At 37.9% G+C, this 20,430-nt stretch overlaps 1 protein-coding gene across 1 annotated transcript in view; it reads left to right on the top strand.

The window, feature by feature from the left end:
- Positions 1-16,882: 16,882 nt before the first annotated feature.
- The window catches only part of LOC136875909 (protein ELYS), a 194,817-nt gene continuing 191,269 nt past the window's right edge, over positions 16,883-20,430 (top strand). The window contains exon 1 of the mRNA XM_068228248.1: positions 16,883-16,953. Coding sequence (XP_068084349.1) covers positions 16,883-16,953 — 71 coding nt within the window. The remainder of the gene's footprint in view (positions 16,954-20,430) is intronic.

Consider the following 20,430-nt stretch of genomic DNA (forward strand, 5'->3'; position numbering starts at 1 on the left):
CCCTTTAACATTTCCCCTTAAATTAATTTTCAGAAAACAAATTATGCCTGTTCCTTTACTTTTACAGGAGATTCCAAATACAAATTTTCACGTCTATAGCATGTTACATTTTTGAGATATACTGTAGATATAATCATTTTAAAAATTCATCCCTTTTGTTACTCCTGTTCTCCCCCCCTTAAGTAGATTTTCCAAAACAAAGAAAATACGTGTTTTGTTATTTTTAAAGGAGATTCCAAATACCGATTTTTTTACTGTAACGTACTCGGTTTTTGAGATACAAGTGTCCTCATAAAAGGCATTCAACCCTCCTTCCCCTCCCTGCCCAAAGATGATTTTCTAAAAAAAAAGTGTGTTTCCTTATTTTTAAAGGAGATTCCAAATACCAGTTTGCGCATCTTGAAACGGTTAATTTTTGATGTATACATACTCATTTTAAAATTTCACCCCCCTTTTCACCCCTTTAGTAACAGAATATCCAAAAACCCACCCTTAGTGAACACCTACACTGTGATATAAATGTATCCCAAAAATTTTATTTCTTTATTTTCAGTGGCTTTTTCTCGGCGATGATGAATCAGTCAGTCAGTCAGCCAGGACATGTTCATACCTGCCAACCCTTCCAATTCACCCAGAAATTTTCCATTTTTTAAATCGTCTTCCGATTTATTTTGATTCTTCCTGTTTTTGAGAAATATAACCTCCGGTACGGTTTTTCCCCTAGGATAAAGGACGACTTCTTTTGTGATTGTGTAATTTACCTAACCGCATCTTCAAGCGTATTTATTTGACGCTTTATTTTGCGAGTGCAGCGTCCGTCCCCTGCGTGTATCGTGTTTCCTGCTTGCTACAGCAGCATGTGTGTTTTACGGCTGGGGATTCAGGACGGCAATCGTCCTACAAGTGAGAGAGGGTAGCCTGCGCTAGTGACTCAGTTAATCAGGACGAAAGAATGAGTTTCTTGTTGTGTGATTCACGCACTATTAACAGCGTTTTTGTTTGTAATTCCATTGGCGTTGTAGGCCACATGTTTTTTCTAGCAGTTCTCTGCTTTTCACCGTGTCTAAGTCGTATGTTAATAATGTGTGAGACATACCGGTCTGTTTTGTATGTGGTAGTTTTGCGTATTTCAGTGCATTTTTGTTCATTCTTACTTCATAATTTTAATGAGTTGAAAGTATTTCAAGGGAGTTGTGTCGGTGACAGTTTCTGGTATTTTCTCTTCACGTATTGTCCAAAAAACATAACAAATGTTATCTCCAAGTGTTTCAGAGATACCTATAAAATTAAATTTCCATTCATTTTACGGTGTAATATAGGAAACTGTTATGCGGTTTGTTGTATGTCGGTGTGATATAAATACAGTAGAACGTCGATATCTTGAATCACCTAGGGAGATAACTTTTATTTTGAGTTGTCAAAATTTTTAGATACAGAGAATACCGTTTTTGAGCGTGTATAGCATTTAATTGAATCATGTATCTACAGTCTTTTACTGAATACATTATTTTAACAGAGCTTAAAAGTATACAAAGAAACTCTTATTTTACGGCATCACTTTAATTATAACACTTTTTATAGTAACTTTTTAGAAGACAGGATACAGTACATACAGTAGTGATACAAGAACCATAGCTCCTTCAACACCTTTGGAAAAAAAAAATATCCGTTAGTCTCTTCTGTTTGTTGCGGCTAACCTTTCCTCCCTTCACTTTGAAACTTCTCGTTAACCCTTTCCCGCCCATATTAAATCGCATGTTTTCCCCAGAATTAAAGCAATTCTTTTCATTTCTGACTGTGTAATGTTGACTTTCATTTGGTGAAAGTCATATTTCTATGTTCATTAGTTTTTGTACAGTATACATTTTTATGAATGTCTTCATTACTCTAATGCTGTACTACCCACAGGAAGAGAATGGCAAGGTCCTACCTCTTCAGTAAAGTCCACCGGTTCGACGTAAGACAATGTATTTGTCCACTGAAGGTTAGGCCTACAATCTGTCATCACGCATGTGTACGTCGTCATTTCCTGAAATATCGTCACTTTCATTTTCACTTTCCACTTCACTGAGTTCACTTAAGCCACTACTAACAGTTTCACAGTCAGAATTATCATTCACCAAACGTTCAATGTCGTTACCGCATAAAATATTTTCACGCGAATTAAGGTTAAGCATCGACATGTTTGTTTACAGTATGTCACTGCCTTCCGTATTTCGTGTTCTAATACGCCTGCTATTTGCTGGCAGGACCTAGTTTTTACAGTACACTATGTCTTCTGGTATGGGCTAGAGTAATTTTGTTACTTTCATTGATCTGTCTCTGTCATATAGTTGGCTTTGACAATATGAAAGTGACTGAGGTATGAGTGATGCTAGTAATGCCATTCCTTCTTCAGCCAGTCCCTGCTATGAAAGGTGTGAAAATGTTGCTCGTAGGGTCGGTTGGTGCATGCATTTCAGTGGGCTTGGCAGACTGATATGTAATAGCAACTTCTGGCTCGGTGAGGAAAGCAACGGGAAACTACCTCACTCCTCATTTCCCTAGTACGCCTCTTCAGTGATGCCTAGGCCATCTATGACAGCTGATGGCGGAGCTGTTGAGGATCCAACCAGCCTTAGAGCTGAAGACGGAACATACAAGGTTTTAAAAGAAGAAAATTAATATATTTGATCTCTAGGAAGTGCACATTCTAGTAACAGTAAGTTATATTTGTCTATCGGCCTATAGATGGCTCATACATGCGACTGGAAGTACAAGTACGCTTTACTACGCTATGGGCGGGAGAGGGCTAATACCACGCAGTCGAGTTTCGTAAATGAAGCTTGTCATCCACGACTTCTGGGCTTGCTTTCGTACGTGACCGGTAATTGTCACCTGAGAAACGACGAGGCTTTGCCGATTGTCCGATCACTAGACGTTAGAGTTTTTTGGTTCCCGTCATATTAGTTCCCAGCTTCACTGTAACCCTTTCTTTACTTTTTAACTGTTCCTCACAAACCAAAAATGCTGTATTGCACAGTTAATGTTGCACAAATTTCGAGTTAGAGGTTTTTTTTGCTTCAAGGGAGGAAATGTTTGCTTTGAGAAATCGAGAAATTTGTGTAACCGAATTGCGAGTAATAGAGAAATAAATACACATGAAGAATAGGACAGACGGCCGGAATATTTAAGTTACTTTGAGATACTAAAAATTCGAGCGATGGAGGTTCGAGATATCGACATTCGACTGTATTATTATTCGTATGTATGTATGTATTATAAATGAGAGTGAATGGTACATTTTCTTTTAACTTTTTTTAATGTATTTTTTAGTTTATGATTTTAAATTTAATGGTCAATTCACTTTGTACCTGTAGATATGTATGCCTTTTATCCTGTCTTTTTTTCACTTAGACCATGGCACATTATATGTCATGAAATCCTAGAATTAAAAATATCTTCCTTTTTTTGATTTCTAAAAGTTGGTAGCTATGAATGTTATTTTATATATATAGATTAGAAAATAGTTATTTAAAAAATGTTTCGGTTTTATCAGTATAAGTGTTTATGTCCATTAATACTGTAACATTTCCTTTATCTGCTTTAGTTATTATAAGATTGGTATCTTTGTTTTCGTTTCAAGTTGGAGAATTGTAGATTAGGGGTGTGGTTACTAGGAGGGGTCTTATCATTGATTATGTGTTCATGTTTTTAGAAATATCTCAAATCTAATCCCTCCTTGTTTATCAATAGGAAGGAGTGAAATAGCCTGTTCAATTTCTACTACAGTGAAACTCTGTTAAGAAGTTTTTCAAGGGACTGCAAAAAAAAAACTTCTTAAGCAGGAAACTTCTTAAAAGGGGTAATGCCCAAAAACTTATTCTGTACTTTGAAATACATGTGAAACACACAGCCAACAGATTTCCTTGTTTGTGAACAATACCGAAATAGGCCGATATATAAGAGCTGCTTACAGAAAGCCACAATATAAAAATTTGATTATCATGACAATATTTTTAGAGATAAAGTAAAATAATTGAACATACCATATTATAAATATATTTGATAAGAGAAGGGAACATATTAAGTTATATAAAAACGTTGCAAGGTTTGATTATTTTAGCAGGCAGAACCATGTCCTTCCACACTTCCCTTCCCTGCGAACTTACACTCTCTGCTTTGCAACAAATTGTTTTGTAAGCGAAAACCAAAAACCCCATGGCACTACAGCCCTTGAAGGGCCTTGGCCTACCAAGCGACCGCTGCTCAGCCCGAAGGCCTGCAGATTACAAGGTGCCGTGTGGTCAGCACGACGAATCCTCTCGGACGTTATTCTTGGCTTTCTAGACCGGGGCCGATATCTCACCGTCAGATAGTTTCTCAATTCTAATCACGTAGGCTGAGTGGACCTCGAACCAGGTCCAGGTTAAAATCCCAGTCCTGGCCGGGAATCGAACCCGGGGCCTCCGTGTAAGAGGCAGGCACGCTACCCCTACACCACGGGGCCGGCTTTGTAAACGATGCCGGCTCGATTTTTAAAGCGTTCCAGCCACCCGCTCGACGCGGTAAAAGGTACCCTTAATTTGCATGAGGCTTTCTCCTGCACAATAGTCCCACTGAAAGGTATGTTTAAACTTCGCTGCTGTTTAAACCATATTAGCAGAACTTGTTCTATTTCATCGTACTTTTCAGATTTAACTTCCTTACAATTTGCTGAAGTATTCCCTGCAGAAGCAGAGATCTCTTCTTTCTTCGCTATAATATCGTTCAAAGTAGACGGCGGCATCCCCAGCTCCTTTGCCAAAGCAACACGAGAAAGTGTAGATGACGCCACTTTCCTTATAATCTCCACTTTGTCTTTTATTGTTAGTGTCTTTCGCTTGATCTCTTTCCTCTGAGTTGCGCTCATTTTCACTTTTTTAAAAAAGCTTGTACGTTGATATTACAAGTAACTTCACCTACTCCTATTCATACTAATTACGACGCTACACTGCTTGGCAATCCGTAGCTTAGGCTTACAAGAAGCAAAGACAAGACGTGTACTAGTTTGTTAGCATGTGCTTTCTATCTTCCTCACACCCCTGACACCTGCTTCAAGGATAACGGCAGCAAATGGGAAATCTAGCAACTTACTCTTAAGAGATTCTTAGAACCTAGGCCTAAATCGCCCCTGCATTCCTACTGGTTGTCACGGCAACGGGCGTAGTTTCTGGCTGTTTCACAAGTACCGCATGGCCAAGCCAGTATTGAGTTTATTTTCCCGCTTCAATCCTCTTCATGCTGTAGGTAATGAAGAAAAGAAACACAGGTTCGAATTTGGTAGAAATTAGTGCATGGAAATGTATCCGGGGTATTACGTGGGAGAGATAAAGGTGCAGTAGCAACGCTAGCACATCTAAACGTAAACAGTTTCTTTCCCCGCGAGAATTTTATTTGATGTCTCCTCATCCTTGTGCTACGTTCTAATAATGCGGTGTAATAATTACGAGAGACACGATAATACAATGTTTAGCTCGTATAAAGGTAAAATTAAAAATAACTTTCAATTTTATGCCAACACGTGGTATTGCAATGCCTATGTGTGCCTCCCTCAACACCCAGTTGGCTATCAACATTCGTTCAACTTCGTACACGATCGGGATCTTTCGGTCGGCTGTTTGGCGGCATGTGTATCAATCAGCTGGCTGCTGGCAAATCGGCTGTTTCCTGCATAGAGTCGCGAAGTTGTTTTTATTCACCTCACTAATAATAGACACGGAAAATCTTATCAGTTTAGTTCAAAAACGTAATTTCCTCTACGGCAAGGCCCACAAGTATTATTGCAACAACGTAAGACAGAATGCCTGGAAGGAAATAAGCAAGGGAATGAAAAATCAGACAGGTTAGAATATTCAGTTTTGTGGTAGGTTAACAGTAATGTTGTGGGCAAATGCACTTTACGGTTTTTAATTAATGTTTAGGCCACCTCGATTAATGACTTCACCCTGTCGCGGCCCGCAAATTACTGCATTAAAGTTTTATCAAATCATTCATTGCGTACTTTGTTTCTTACGTAGAATCCCGTTCGATTTTATTCCGCTAGATGGAACGGTGGAGTGGAAATTTTGACTGATGGGTTCGATTCGATTCCACAAGTCGAGAGTGATCATCTGCTGTCCGTGTTGTCATAGCGTGACGTCATATGGCCGTGGCAGGCCCGCACATGTTCCGTGACACCAGACACACACCGCGAGCGCACGCACGGTCTAACACAGGGTGCAACTTGCGCGGAGACTGGAGGGTTCTAACCACGGGCTGCTTTGAGCGGACGTTTTCTATCTCAAGGGGCTCTAAAATCTGAACTGTTTAAGCGGGAAATATATTTACAACAGAACACTTTAAACGGGAAAAATATACATATGTCTTAATGCAACTGATCAAGGGACCAAGAATATCACACTTCTTAGGCGGGAAAACTTCTTATGCGGGAACTTCTTAACCGAGTTTCACTGTATATTGCATAAGGTATTTCTTTCATTTTAGGTTGCCAGTTGTGTTTTGAGTCCTTGGTTTAAGATTGATCTGTTTCCTCAAAAGAAACTTGAGATAGACTTTTGATTGGAACGTGGAAGATGTGCATCTTTGGTTGATATTGAGGACTTATTGTGATGAAAATTTTTCTGGTTGAGGTTAGCTAATTTTTTGTCTAATTCATACCTGCCAACTTTTACGGTTTATCTGTAAAATTTACTGAAATTGCAGCATTTTACGGTTTTACGGATGGACGGTGTTATTTTACAACTTTGCGGACATAAATTTCAAACGTTAACATTCGATAATCGTTCCACTTCCGTATAATAGATTGTTTGCATGGGTCGAAGCACGCTCGGTCTTAGTTGAAGGCAAGTCCCCGATAGTTGATAACTCATTGTTTGATATGATTGATATTTTTAACCGTGTGCTGTTTGTGTCGTTACTGGAACTGAATTTAAAGCCGGGATAAGAGTTCTTCCGTGTGAATGTTAGGTGCTGACAGGCTCTGCTCCAAAAATTCTTTGTTCCGCTCCATTCGCTTGTTGTGATTAAAGCTGTATTCTTTGACAATGTGAGTGTTGTTCTTTGTTCACGAAGTTGGCGTTCCTTGAAATTTTTTTAAGCCTTTGAAGGTTATAACATATTTTAATGAAGTGTTCGAGTTTTTGTGTTGTAACTTCGTGCTTCGCAGTTTCCTGTATTCATTGTACTAATTACATTCGTTCCAGTGACTGGGTATACCGCTATTAGTGAAGCCCATTCAATTATAAAGAAGAAGAAGACGAATTACATTCCTTCCACGTGTGTGTATGCTTTTTACCATGTGCATATTCTTTGTTCACGAAGTTGGTGTCTTGTTCATTTAATGGTTTAAGACTTTGTGTGCTTTGACATGTTTTAATGAAGTGTCTGACTGCCTTGAGTGTTTGTTATAATTTTAAGTGACGTTCAGTAATCCAGGTTCATTTCGATTTTCATTACCTATCGAGACATTCGTTCTCGGACATTTTCATATGCTACATTCCCCTTTAAGATTATCATGAATAAATCCAATAAGAAACAGTACTTCTAGACATTTAAAGAATGATATTCTGTTGATTTTCCACGCATAGTAAAGTCAAGAAAGGGAGAAAGATTTGCCTTTGGCACGGTATGTGAGTGTGATATTAATATTGCACATGGAAGAAACAATTTAAGTGATGATCAGGTAGTTATTGGCATTCAAACTTTGAACACAGTGAGTGATCTCCAGGATACAGATAAACCCCTTTTCATCAATGAGAAACTACTTTTGTACTGCCTGTGACTACATCATCGAGTTTCCACTCAAGGATGATGTGTTAAAGCATGCTCAAGTTGGTAGGTTAGACAAAATTGAAGATGCACAGTTTTCTTCCATTTGTTTTTCTTAGAAAAGTTTCCTATCATGTTATGCAAAGAAGAGAATGAAACTACAGATGAGGTAATGAATGAGCTTCAAAGGGAGTTTGCAACTCTTCAGGTAGATGACACTTTGGCTGCAAATCAAGATGCTGCAAGTGATTCAAGTTGGGCACAAATATCAAGAATTTATGCAGGCGATGGACTTCTTAAGTATAACCAAATTGCTAGAGTAATGCTCTCTATTTTCACCATACCCCATAACAATGCAGAATGTGAATGTGTTTTCATCCTTATGAATAAAAATAGAACAGAGTTCAGATCATGCATGTCCAATGAAACTCTGGAGTCTATTTCTGTTTTGAAGACCAGGAGTTCTGGTTCCTGTTATGACAAAACATTTTCTCAAGACTTTTTGCAGGAAGCTAAAAAGGTCACAACTATGACAAAGTCAAACTAGCATGTGATTTGCAGTGTGTATTATGTTATTTCTTGCCTGTGTTACGTTAAACAAGTTTTATTGCGTAAAGCCTTTTTCATTTATCGCATATCTGTTTAATTTATCAGGGAAGTCCTGTCATGTATGCTCCAAACTAATATTCACCATGCGTGCTGTTGTTTAACATGGATTTCTTCTTGATATGTTAATCACCGAGCTCGATAGCTGCAGTCACTTAAGGCGACCAGTATCCAGTAATCGGGAGATAGTGGGTTCGAGTCCCACTGTCAGCAGCCCTGAAGATGGTTTTCCGTGGTTTCCCATTTTCACACCAGGCAAATGCTGGGGCTGTACCTTAAGGCCACGGCCAATTCCTTCCACTTCCTAGGCCTTTCCTATCCCATCGTCGCCATAAGACCTATCTGAGTCGGTGCGACGTAAAGCAAAAAAAAAAAAAAAGTTAAACTACAAATCATTGGCCTATGATGTAAGTAGATATGATTTCTTTGAAGTATCCTGTTTAAAGCATGAATTATTGTATTTTGTAGCCCAGAAATATTATTATTTGCATCAAGCCGGGTATGTCGAAAATTGTTAGATTTTTTGTCGCGCATTAGTTTTACTGGCAACCCTTTTCAAAAGTATGCAGGTATGCTAATTTATTTTGTTTAATGATTGTGAGATTGATATACTTTTCCACTACAACTTCAAACCAAAAATATCCAATCCATAACCATTTTCATATCCCTGATTGATTTCCAAACCAATATCTTTAAACCCAAGGACTGCTGTTGTAGTGAACTCTATAGCGGACCAATTATCTTTAGCCACAATATCGTCATCTGCAAAGCCGAGAACGGCAATAGGCCTTGAATCTGGAATTAGATCGTAGCCATATTCATCAGCAACTGGTTCTTCAGATAATTCGCCACATATATGATCTGTTGCAAGATTTTGGAGTGTAGGTGAAAGCAGAGAACCTTGCATCACACCCTGTTTCAATTCAATTGGCTTTGTCGCTCTGTGATTCTCCCCGATCGTAGTGAAGTTGTGTTCCTGAAGGTTTAATATTAGATCGCCTAACAGATCTTCTATGTCCACTGACTCATATAAATACACTCACACACATATATTCTACAAAGAAACTAATATTTATCATCAGCTTTAATGAAATTAAATTGACTGCATGCAAAAACAACAAACCCACATTTCTAATGTGCCTGGCTACTCAATTCACCGTCTTGGAACAATCTAGAGTAGCATTAAGGTCTAAGGATTGGAGTTGGTCTTGCTCTGACCATTATCTCGAATGCAACATCACCTTTGTCTTCTTTAGTAAGCAATTTCACCGGGTGAGTTGGCCATGCGGTTAGGACCGTGCAGCTGTGAGCTTGCATCCGGGAGATAGTGGGTTCGAATCCCACTGTCGGCAGTCCTGAAGATGGTTTTCCGTGGTTTCCAATTTTCTCACCAGGCAAATGCTGGGGCTGTACCTTAATTAAGGCCACGGCCATTTCCTTATAATTCCTAGCCCTTTCCTATCCCATCGTCGCCATAAGACCTATCTGTGTTGGTGCAACGTAAAGCCACTAGCAAAAAAAAAAAAAAAAAAAAAAGCAATTTCACAACTTTTTCAGTATCCATAACTGGGCTACTACAAGACAAGTATGCACCATGCTAGTCAACTTCACACTTATTATATTACCGAGCTCGATAGATGCAGTCGCTTAAGTGCGGCCAGTATCCAGTATTCGGGAGATAGTAGGTTCGAACCCCATTGTCGGCAGCCCTGAAAATGGTTTTCCGTGGTTTCCCATTTTCACACCAGGCAAATGCTGGGGCTGTACCTTAATTAAGGTCACGGCCGCTTCCTTCTCACTCCTAGCCCTTTCCTGTCCCATCATCCCCATAAGACCTATCTATGACGGTGCGACGTAAAGCAACTAGCAAAAAACACTATTATATTCCTAATCTGTAGAAGGTTATCACGCGACAAATATTCACTATCTTTCACAGTACCACTGAACACAATAAATTTATAACTTCTGAACAAAATGCAAAATACAAGCACAAACAGGCTTAACCCGTTCGGTGGGTGATGTGGCGAGACCGCGGCTGCAAGTTGCTTGCTCAGTGGGAAACGTGGATATATCCACCGATTCAAATTTTTTTTTCTCAGTTGCCTGCCTGCAGAGGTTTATTTCCTTTTCAGCAGCATATTCTGGATGAGTCTGCCCTCTGATGTGAATTTTTTCAACTATGTTCTCCCAATACCAATGTGTCATCCATGAGTTGCAACATAAAGAACGCAGCTCAGTCCGAGCAAGAACGACCTAAGGCCTAATAGCTCCGCACTGAAGCTTTAGCTCATCGCCTAATCGTTCCTTGGATGTAATAATATTGCTGTAGAAGGGATTTACAGAGATTATGACACTGAACAGACATCTCTGTTGACATTTTAGAACTGTGACCTGATTTATTATCCCCAGTCTTGAGTTCTTCTTTCACGACTGGAGTGTGTGTTTATTGCGAGTTACACAATATTTTATTATCGTACACATCCGTTGGAGAAAACAGTGGAAAGCCGGAGGGGTGTTTCCAGGGTTTCTCGGGAAATAAGAAAGGAAATCAGCAGTTACAATGTTTATTAAATAAATAATGTAGAAATAACAAGAAAATTTAGGAAAATTCTAACAATGATTAATATATTATATTTCAGCACTTGGCCTTGAGCTAAAAGTTGCCACAGGCTGTGCGAACAAGAACAAATAGGTAAGACTGTGTCTTACGATAGCTGTGAAATGAGATTACAATCTCCAAATAATTAATTTACGTTGAAGGCTGGTTAAAAAGCCAGACCGAATAAGTGGAATAATTATAAATACTTGAAAAGTAAAGCTATCAAAACAACAAGGTTAAAGATAGGGATTTTGAAAAAATTTACAGTGTAGCACTACAGTACTGAATTGAGTCTTAACACACAAGTCTCCACCGGGGAGTAATAAGTTCAAGAAAAAGGGGACCTTTTGTCCAGTATCTTCATTATTCGTTTAAGAACTGTAGTAAATGAGTTAGCAGACGAACCAGCTGACATCTGGGTAAAACATGTCCATAGACACAAATTAGGTAAAACCAGTCGTCTTATGTTCAAATGTAAAGTACGAGGCCGACAAAGCCACGTCGGTGCAGCTGGCTGGCTAACATGCTTAGAGCAAACCAGACCTGAGCGATGAAGGCGAGGTAAACAACCTCGAGTTACTGTAGCAAAGATGCACGCTGAAGAGAAGTTGCTATTACATATGCGTGCAGCGAATATGTTTCTCAAGAAGGTACAGCATAGTAACTGCTGCGGAACACCAGGCGGCGATTCCGGCCCAATCCGGAATGATAAGGCGAAGCATACAGGCAGGCGTGTCGCTTAAATAGCACAAAGGAAGATTCCAGATGCGACGCAACATAGTACTGGAAAACTAACAAAAGTAATTTACAAACTGTGCATGGAAATCTTAACAAAAAATAACCAAACAATAAGAAAATGGGAACCCAGAAAGAATATCTTTAAAATTTACAATTAATAAATATAATAAATACTAAATGCAAATAACGAAAAGAACCAATAAAAGAACAAGAAAGCGCGGAAGGATACACTTTCGGTACCAATCAAGAGAAAAGTTGCCAGTGACGTAAGCAGTCATGTTAAGGTGCTGCAACCAATCAGAAACCAAGAAGGAATGGCGTAGGGCAGCGCAAAGTGAAGGAAAATATGTGCACAGAGTTCGTTTAACCGGTGACATGAGTGCACGTCGAAGGAAACTTGTAAGCAATCAACGAAACTTAGCCAGATCGAAAAAAGTAATTAAGGTAAGAACAGCATGTAACTTAAATTTAGAAAAATATGAAAGGTACCGAAAACAGGAAAATTATCATCAAATGGTACGTTCATGAACGCATGAACCATCCGTAATAGTCATATTTCATTATTTCCGTCCAAACTGCTGAGACCAGGGTTCTATTCGATCCTTTTTCTTACATTTTTTCCGCTAAAATATTTATAACGAATTACCAGCCCCCACTGTTAGAGGAAGATGATTTACGGGTCATGATAAACGAAATGTTGGAATTTAGTTGCGAGAAATTTTGTATTAGTGAAGTAAGTTCTGTCGAAGGGGAATTCACAAACGACAGGAAATAACCTGGAATAAGTACTGCAGGCTCGAATATACAGGGTTTGGGCGTAGCTGAAGCGAATGTTCAGCACTCGCAATAGAGACAACACGTGTTCGATTCCAGATCAAGTAGCGATCATGACAGTGACAGTTGTGACGATAATACTGATTACAATCCAACCATTGCAAGTTCTTGGTCAACTTATACTGAAAATGGACAAAGATATTCCTGCTTTGATCCAAATTTCCACCGTGTTGTAAAGAGAGTGTTTTTATGGAAAACAAGCTAAGCAAAATATTTTAATAACTTTTTTATGACGGGATATGCCAGAACATAGCTGAACAGACAAAAGATGCCGAGCAGGAAATCGCACGTAAAACCCAGTTTAGTAAGACAAAAAGAAGTAATCAAGATCAAGACCGTGTCCGGGCAAATAAGGACAAAATAAAGCTTCTTATTGCCATTCTGTTGCCGCAGGAGATTGTACAGAAACCTGAATTAGGACGCTATTTCTCGCAATCGCTTGTTCACTGTGCCTATTTTCTATGAGCTGATGACACAGAAGAGATTTTTTCTCGCCAGATTGAGTGGCCTGGCCGGCCTCCTGAGCCCAAATTGGTTCGATTCTGGCTCAGACCGGTGGTATTTGAAGGTGCTCAAGTACGTCGGCCTCTGGTCAGTAGATTTACTGACATGCAAAAGAACTCCTGCGGGACTAAATTCCGGCACCTCAGTGTCTCCGAAAACTGTACAAGTAGTTAGTGGGACTTGAAACCAATAACATTATTATTATTATTATTATTATTATTATTATTATTATTATTATTATTATATTTTCCTTCACAGCTTTTTACATATATCTGACAATGCGGTGAATAATGCACAACTTCCTCCCAAAGTATATGAGATAAATCCAGTATTTGACCACCTGTTAGCAAAATTTTCGGAAGCTTATACCCCTGATGGCAAAATGTCAATTGATGAGAACCTCTTGCTATGTAAAGGGTGGCTAGGGTGGAAAGTTTACATAACAAGAAAACGATCGCGTTTCGGAATGGAATTATATAAATTATGCGAAGGCGAGACAGTTATATAACACGACCTGCTTTCGTGTGTATCATAATGAACAGCTGTAAAAGACATAACACTGTGAAGACTGTAAATAATGTTAATATTACCTGTTTTGTAGTGTAATATAGTCCATTTATGTCACTTATGAATTGTAGGGAGGCTATATAAACTTGATCCCTCGAAACCGCTAACCAACATAACAGAAAATTTTGTGGTTTTTATAATTTATTCCATTGTATATCTTTTAAGTACATGTAAACTTTGATAATTACAATTTACATCTACAGAAACATTTATTTACAGGCAGAGATTGATAGTAAACTGCCTAAAATATTCAGGCGAAAGTTACTCTATAAACAAAAACCAGAGCTTTGCTGTTAGGAAGAAGCAATCTCGATTTCACAGTGTGAAAGCACTTAGTATGTTTTTGCACAAAGTATTGAAAAATTAAAATAATCAAATTTTTCAACAATTAAACTCCTTATATTCAAGTAAATACTTGTAAATATTTCTCTTTTGGCTCTTCTGTAGTTCATTTTAGTCTTTTTTAACCAAGTAATTAAATATTTTCTTCAATCAGGGAATTCGCTCCCCACCTGAGAGTGAGCTAGTGTGTATCGAGCTCCCCACTTAAGGGGTTAGTGAGTCAATTATTCAGCAATATCAATGTAAACCGAAGAGCAAAATTGAACTTTCCTGAGGCTAATGGCTTGCTTCCCAATGGTGTAATTTACCATGTAATGCTCAGGAATTCAAGGCCATTTCCCATTTTTGTGCAACTGTCTCCTACCTGCCTCGTGTGGTGAGGGTTCTAACTTGTGTTGGAAATCACGTTCCTTTCACAAGGGATGACAAAGAACATTTTCTGGGGTAGGAAAAATATGATTGTATGAACCAGTAATATTGATTTTTTTGTGACCCCATGAGCGAGGTATTTTTTATAGATATAACATGACGTGAATCGGGACTTTCTGAGCGAGAAATTGTCTTAATGAGGAACGCACTAATAAGGTTTCATTGTATTATATTGCGTGTTAAATTTTGGAAAGGCTATTCTCATGTAGGCCTAAATTTATAGCAATGTTATCGTAACTGTACTGGCGGTTGAAATGTTTTCATGATACTGTACATATAAGGTACATATAAATGAAATTTTTACCACAGAAGCCACTGCAGTAATACAACTCCAATTTTTCAGAATGAAATTTAACATACGTATTCACGTTGTCACAAAATTAGAAAATTAGAATTAGAAAAATAGCTAAAGAGTAAGCCATAATGGAAAGCTGCGAAAACGCAAGTTTTGAAGAAACTGATTTCCATTTGATATCAATATTCGTGTGTGTGGGTGGGTGTTTTCCTGACTTTTACAAAAATTTTGATATAACAAGAATCCAATATAGTGAGTATATTTTTTGCTGTTATGAATTCTCGCTGTAATGTACTTCTACTGTATTTAAGAAGTGAAAAATCGCATTCGCCAAGTGAGTTGGCCATGCAGTTAGGGTTGTGCACCTGTGAGGTTGCGTTCAAAAGATATTGGGTTCGAACCCCTCTGTCGGCATTTCTGAGGATAGTTTTCTGTGGTTACCCATTTTCACACCAGGCAAATGCCGGGGCTGTACATTAATTAAGGCCATTGCCCTCTTCCTTCCCACTCCTAGCACTACCATTGTCACCAGAAGACCTATCCGTGTCTTTGTGACATAAAGCAAATTTAAAAAAAAAATTCACCCATATATCTCAGGTAGCAAAAATATTAGTAAGGCTACTAAAAAGAAAAGATAAGAATGGTAGAAGGACTGTTACTAGAAATGGAAGATGAACGATGCATCCCATCTTGAGTATAATGCAGAATGCAGAAAAGATATGGTGATCACATTCGTTGATTTAAAAAGGTTTAGAGTATTATTGTATCCAGTGTAAAGTTATGGAAGGTAATGTAACGACAGACAGGATTTGGGAAACAAGTGATAGAATGTGTGCAAGCATTGTATAAAAATTGTTGTAGTGGTGAATAGACATGTGGGGAGAATACTGATTTTGGAATGAAACTGGACTGCAACAAGGAAGCGTGCTGTCACCACTGTTATTTATAAATGTTATGGACGAAATTGTGAAGGAGAAAAGGTAAAATTTGGGGACAGGGAGCTGAAAGTAATGCTGTTTGCAGATGATATTGTGGTTTGTGGAGTAAGCAGGAGGAAATACAAGGGCAACATTACATATTGATTGAGATTATTGAAATTATTTGAATGAAAATCAGCGTGGAGATTAGTAAGACAATGATATTGACTAGTGGAGAACAGGAAGTGAACAAACCCTTGTAATTGTGGAGAGCTTCAAGTATGTGGGAAGCAAACTGATGCAGGATAAAGGGCTGGACGTGGATATCGGTACAAGGATTCAGCAGGGAAATGCATTCTATTGGTGTGTGAGAAACTGGGTGTGGAGGAAGTACCAACGAAGTGTAAAGAGGTGATGTACAGAGGTGTTCAAATTATATTGGACTCGATGAAGGAGCGATACCAAGTGAATGGAGAGTTGTAATAGTAGCCTCATTGTAAAAGGAAAGGGTGACAAACTTAAAGCGGGTAATTACAGGCCACTCAGCATGATGTGTGGTTTGTAAACTCTGGGAAAGCAGTCTTTCTGATTATATTAGACATGATTCATGAAATTACTGTTTGATTCGATGGAAGGCAGTTTGGGTGTAGGGAAGGTTATTCTAGTGAAGCTCAACTGGTGTAGGTTTCTAGCAAAATATAGCAGATATGTTAGAATCAGGAGGTCATATGGACTGTATCGTTATTGAACTGTCCGAGACTTTTGATAGGATAGATCATGGGAGATTACCAACAAAAGTGAGGGATATTAGACTGGATAAGAGTGGTTGAATGGGTGTCTAAATTTCTAGAAAATAGAACTCAGAAAATTAGAGTAGGTGAACTTTATTTGATCCTGTAAGAGGACGGTCGCACAAGGCAGTATTATTTTGCCGTTATGTTTTCTTGTACAGTGTGTATATATATATATATAGTGTATATATATACATATATATATATATAGTGTATATATATATAAACACTATGTATTTCAGACAAAATTTAATGCAAGTCCATTGGAAACCTGGTAAAAATCAGATATTATGACATGACAACAATATGGCAATGTATTTTAAATTAAATAGCCCACTTGAAAAGTTTCAGCTCAGTAATTGAGAAACACTACTAGTTTACCATGTATTTGAAAATTAAATAATAAAACTATTGACAAAGCAGTACAAACACAATTTTTTTTAAATTTGGTTTAAAATATAACATAGAGGATATGCTCAATCGTTTGAAGCCTATTGCCATTGCTCTTGATGCTGTTCGCAAAAACAACTCTTCTATTTCCAAGTCAGAAAATTAGTGGAAGTGTCTTCAAATAGAATTTGATGCTACAAAGAACAAACATGTTACACAAAAATTCAAAAACAGATATAATAGGACTATAACACCAGCTCATTTCTTAGCTTACATGCTGGATCCAAAGGAAAGAATTCAGCACTGGATTTAAGTTAAAAGGAGAAAAAAGCATTTGAATTTGCAAAATTAACAAGTTCATTTCTTCTATCAGTTGTAAAGTTTGTCAAAAATGTTGCCCTTTCAAGAGATACTTTTGCAAAAGAAGTCTGATCAGAGGTTACAACCTACAAGTGGTGAAAAAGTCAAAGGAATGACATTTGGATTTGCCAAGTAAACAGATTCATCAAGTTAATTTCTTCCATCAGTTGTAATGTTTCAGTCAAAAATGTTGCCTTTCCAAGAGTGAGTTTTGCGAAAGAAGTCACATCACAGGTTACAACCTACAAGTGTTGAAAGTGTCAAAAGAATGAGATTGATAAATCCATACTTGAGAAGCAAAAGGGCTTATGTGGGTGGGACCTGTCTCATCTCTTTTTGTTGCCAAGTGTACAGTAGTTCTGTGATCGCTTTATATAAATAGGTTCCAGACTAGGTGCGCCATACTGCACCTCAATATTTAACGCTAGAACGCTATTTTCTGCCAAAAGGAAAATAAATATTTGTAGCATGTGTACAGCCAAGGAATATTATGTATTCTCAACGCGTGCGTGTGTGAAGTGCCATTCCTACAAATAAACTATATGCAGTATAATGTACATCGTGTGTACTGATGTCAGATGAATGGTCCTAAATATTGAGGAGATGGAAGCCTTTCTTGCTATACTGCACATTCACAGTGTCATAGGAGCAGGGGCTTATTACTGGACTCATTGTGCTCAGCAAAGTGGGTCAATCCTTATTTGCATGGTTAATATTCTACATCAAAATACATTATGAGTATTAAGTTTCAAAAAAATATCCAGCGCAGGTACTGGTATATCCATTGGCTGTGTACACTTGCTACAAATAGGTGTTTTTTTTTTTTTGCAGAGTATAGAGAATAAAGAACTAACAGCTGGATTAAAAATGACCCAGCTGCTGTTCTAGCATTAATTGGAATTTCTTCCGTGCATAATTGCTAAAAACGTTGGACATAAGCCTTTTTGCTTCTCAGGTACAGAAATTTAATGACATTGTTTTATTGAATAGTTACTTACAGTACAGGGTTTTTCAGCAGGTATCAAAAGAATATATTCATCTTTTAGGTAATTACATTCAAATGGACATTATTGGTTTAACACAGAGAAAGCCAACAAACAGCCAATGCATATCTCAGCTTACAAAGACTTCCCCAAATGACCTGGGCCAAAAAACCAGGAACTAGCCCCAATCTTAAAACCCAAAAGATCCTTGGAGTCTCACCAAAGAATATATTAATAAGAGCAAGCTGCAAATAAAACATGAACCACTCTATGCCAGTCAACCCCATTGAATATATGCAAGTGACTGCAGATCTTACTTTGCTAGACGAGACCTGCAAGAAAGACTGCTCACCATATGATCTAAAACAGCTGGCCCTCTGTACAATAGAAGAAAGATATCTGTCTAATCAATGGCTAAAAATGTATACAGATGGCTCTTAGGACAAGGAAAACAGAACTGGGACAGGAACACATTCGTCTCTCTTCTCACTCCACTTCCTAGTACGCCAAAACCAAACAAATTTTGATGCAGTGATAAAAGCAATTTCCCATGCACTACAACATTTATTAGGCAGAAACAATGATTACCAAAAATTTGTTATCCTTACAGATTCAAAAGCAGCCATCCAAGCTGTCTCGTCAAATAATAAGTCCCAAAATAAAGAAATGAAAGAAATTCTATGTATGATAAAAACCCTCCAAAGACTCCACAAACGGATATAATTTCAGTGGATTTCTTCTCATGTTGGAATAACAGGTAATGAAGAGGTAGACAGATTAGCCAATAAAGGTACCACACTACAACAACCTGCCAGTCAGATTGATTTTATGTCAGCAAAACGAATTCTGAAAAATACTATTAAAAACAGGCATGAAGAAATAGCCAACAAAACAGCAGAAACCAAATTATGGAAGGATATTGATGCCAAGTGGGATCAGTATAAAGTAAAACCAAGAAGAGAAGCCTTAGCTTTCTTCAGACTTAACACTGGCCACAACTGTATCGCAGCTCATCAGAAACGAATCGGCATCGTGAGATCTGTAAAATGCACACCTTGTCATGACCCTGGAAGCAAAATGGATAAGGAACACCTGGCACATTGCAAGAAACGTGATGTGATATCCAAAACTTCAGGAAATCTCACTCAACTATATTAGAACGCAAGAATGCTGATGGATTGGAATCCGGGCTAGCCATAAGATACAACAGAGAAAGCCTCTAAGCTTATGAATCTGTTTAAAGGATCAAATAATGACATGCAAATGTGAACAGAGGGAAAAACTGGATATAGCGTTTATACATAAAGTAATTTAATCTTTTTGCTTAAATCATTCATAAGCAATATAATTCACACACTGTACCTTTACTGCCTTTTGAACTCCTCTTCTTCTTTTCCGATGAGGCCTGCTAAGGGCCACGTGACAATTTCAGTTCAGTTCTTCATACTTTGTTGTTTTCTCTTCCGCTCCTTCCAATGTTCTTTCATCCTTTCACTATGCTGTTTCCTTCTGTCCTCGGACCACTTCGCACCAGGCTTCTTGTTCAGTCTTCCTAGGAAGCCTTCCATACTTACTACCTTCTTTCAAAACATTTCTCTGTCCATCGTTTCTTCTCGTGTATTATTTCTTTCTAAATCTTTCTTTACTTCTTGAATCCAGCTAGTTGTTGCCTTTTTGTCCCAAAGGTACTTGGAAGACCCTTTTTATTAATCTGGAATCATTCATTCTGTAAGTACGTCCGAAAAATTGCAATCTTCTTTTTATTATTGTTTCTGTTATGTTTTCTATGTTCCTATATATTTCATCATTAGATGTTAATTTCCGTACTTCTGTTGTTTTCACAGGGCCTATTTCTCCCAGATATTTGAATTTCGTTACTCTTTCTACTGGACCAATATCTGTTGCCAAAAATTTTGGAGCATTCTTGATGTTTGTAATAAAATTTGTTTTTATAATTTTTTTATGAAGATTCTCAAACCTGTCTTTGAACTCTATTGTATTTAATCTCTTAACCAGGTGTGTTGAGTTAAATTGTCTCCCAATAGTTGTTACTCAATTGGGTAATGACAAGTTAACTCGTCTAGAGCGTTCGAAAACTGTAATCTGCTGGTTGGTACTTGTTATCTCACCCCTTTTTGTTGCTAAGTGTAGTTCTGTGATCACTTTATAGATGTCAATAGGTTCCAGACTTGCTGTGCCACACTGCACTTGAATATTTAATTGCAATTCCTTCTGTACATAATTGCTAAAAATGTTTGTTGGAATGAAGAAACTATTCATCTTACTG

The sequence above is a fragment of the Anabrus simplex genome, chromosome 6 (assembly GCF_040414725.1).
Source record: "Anabrus simplex isolate iqAnaSimp1 chromosome 6, ASM4041472v1, whole genome shotgun sequence".
NCBI classification, from domain to species: domain Eukaryota; kingdom Metazoa; phylum Arthropoda; class Insecta; order Orthoptera; family Tettigoniidae; genus Anabrus; species Anabrus simplex.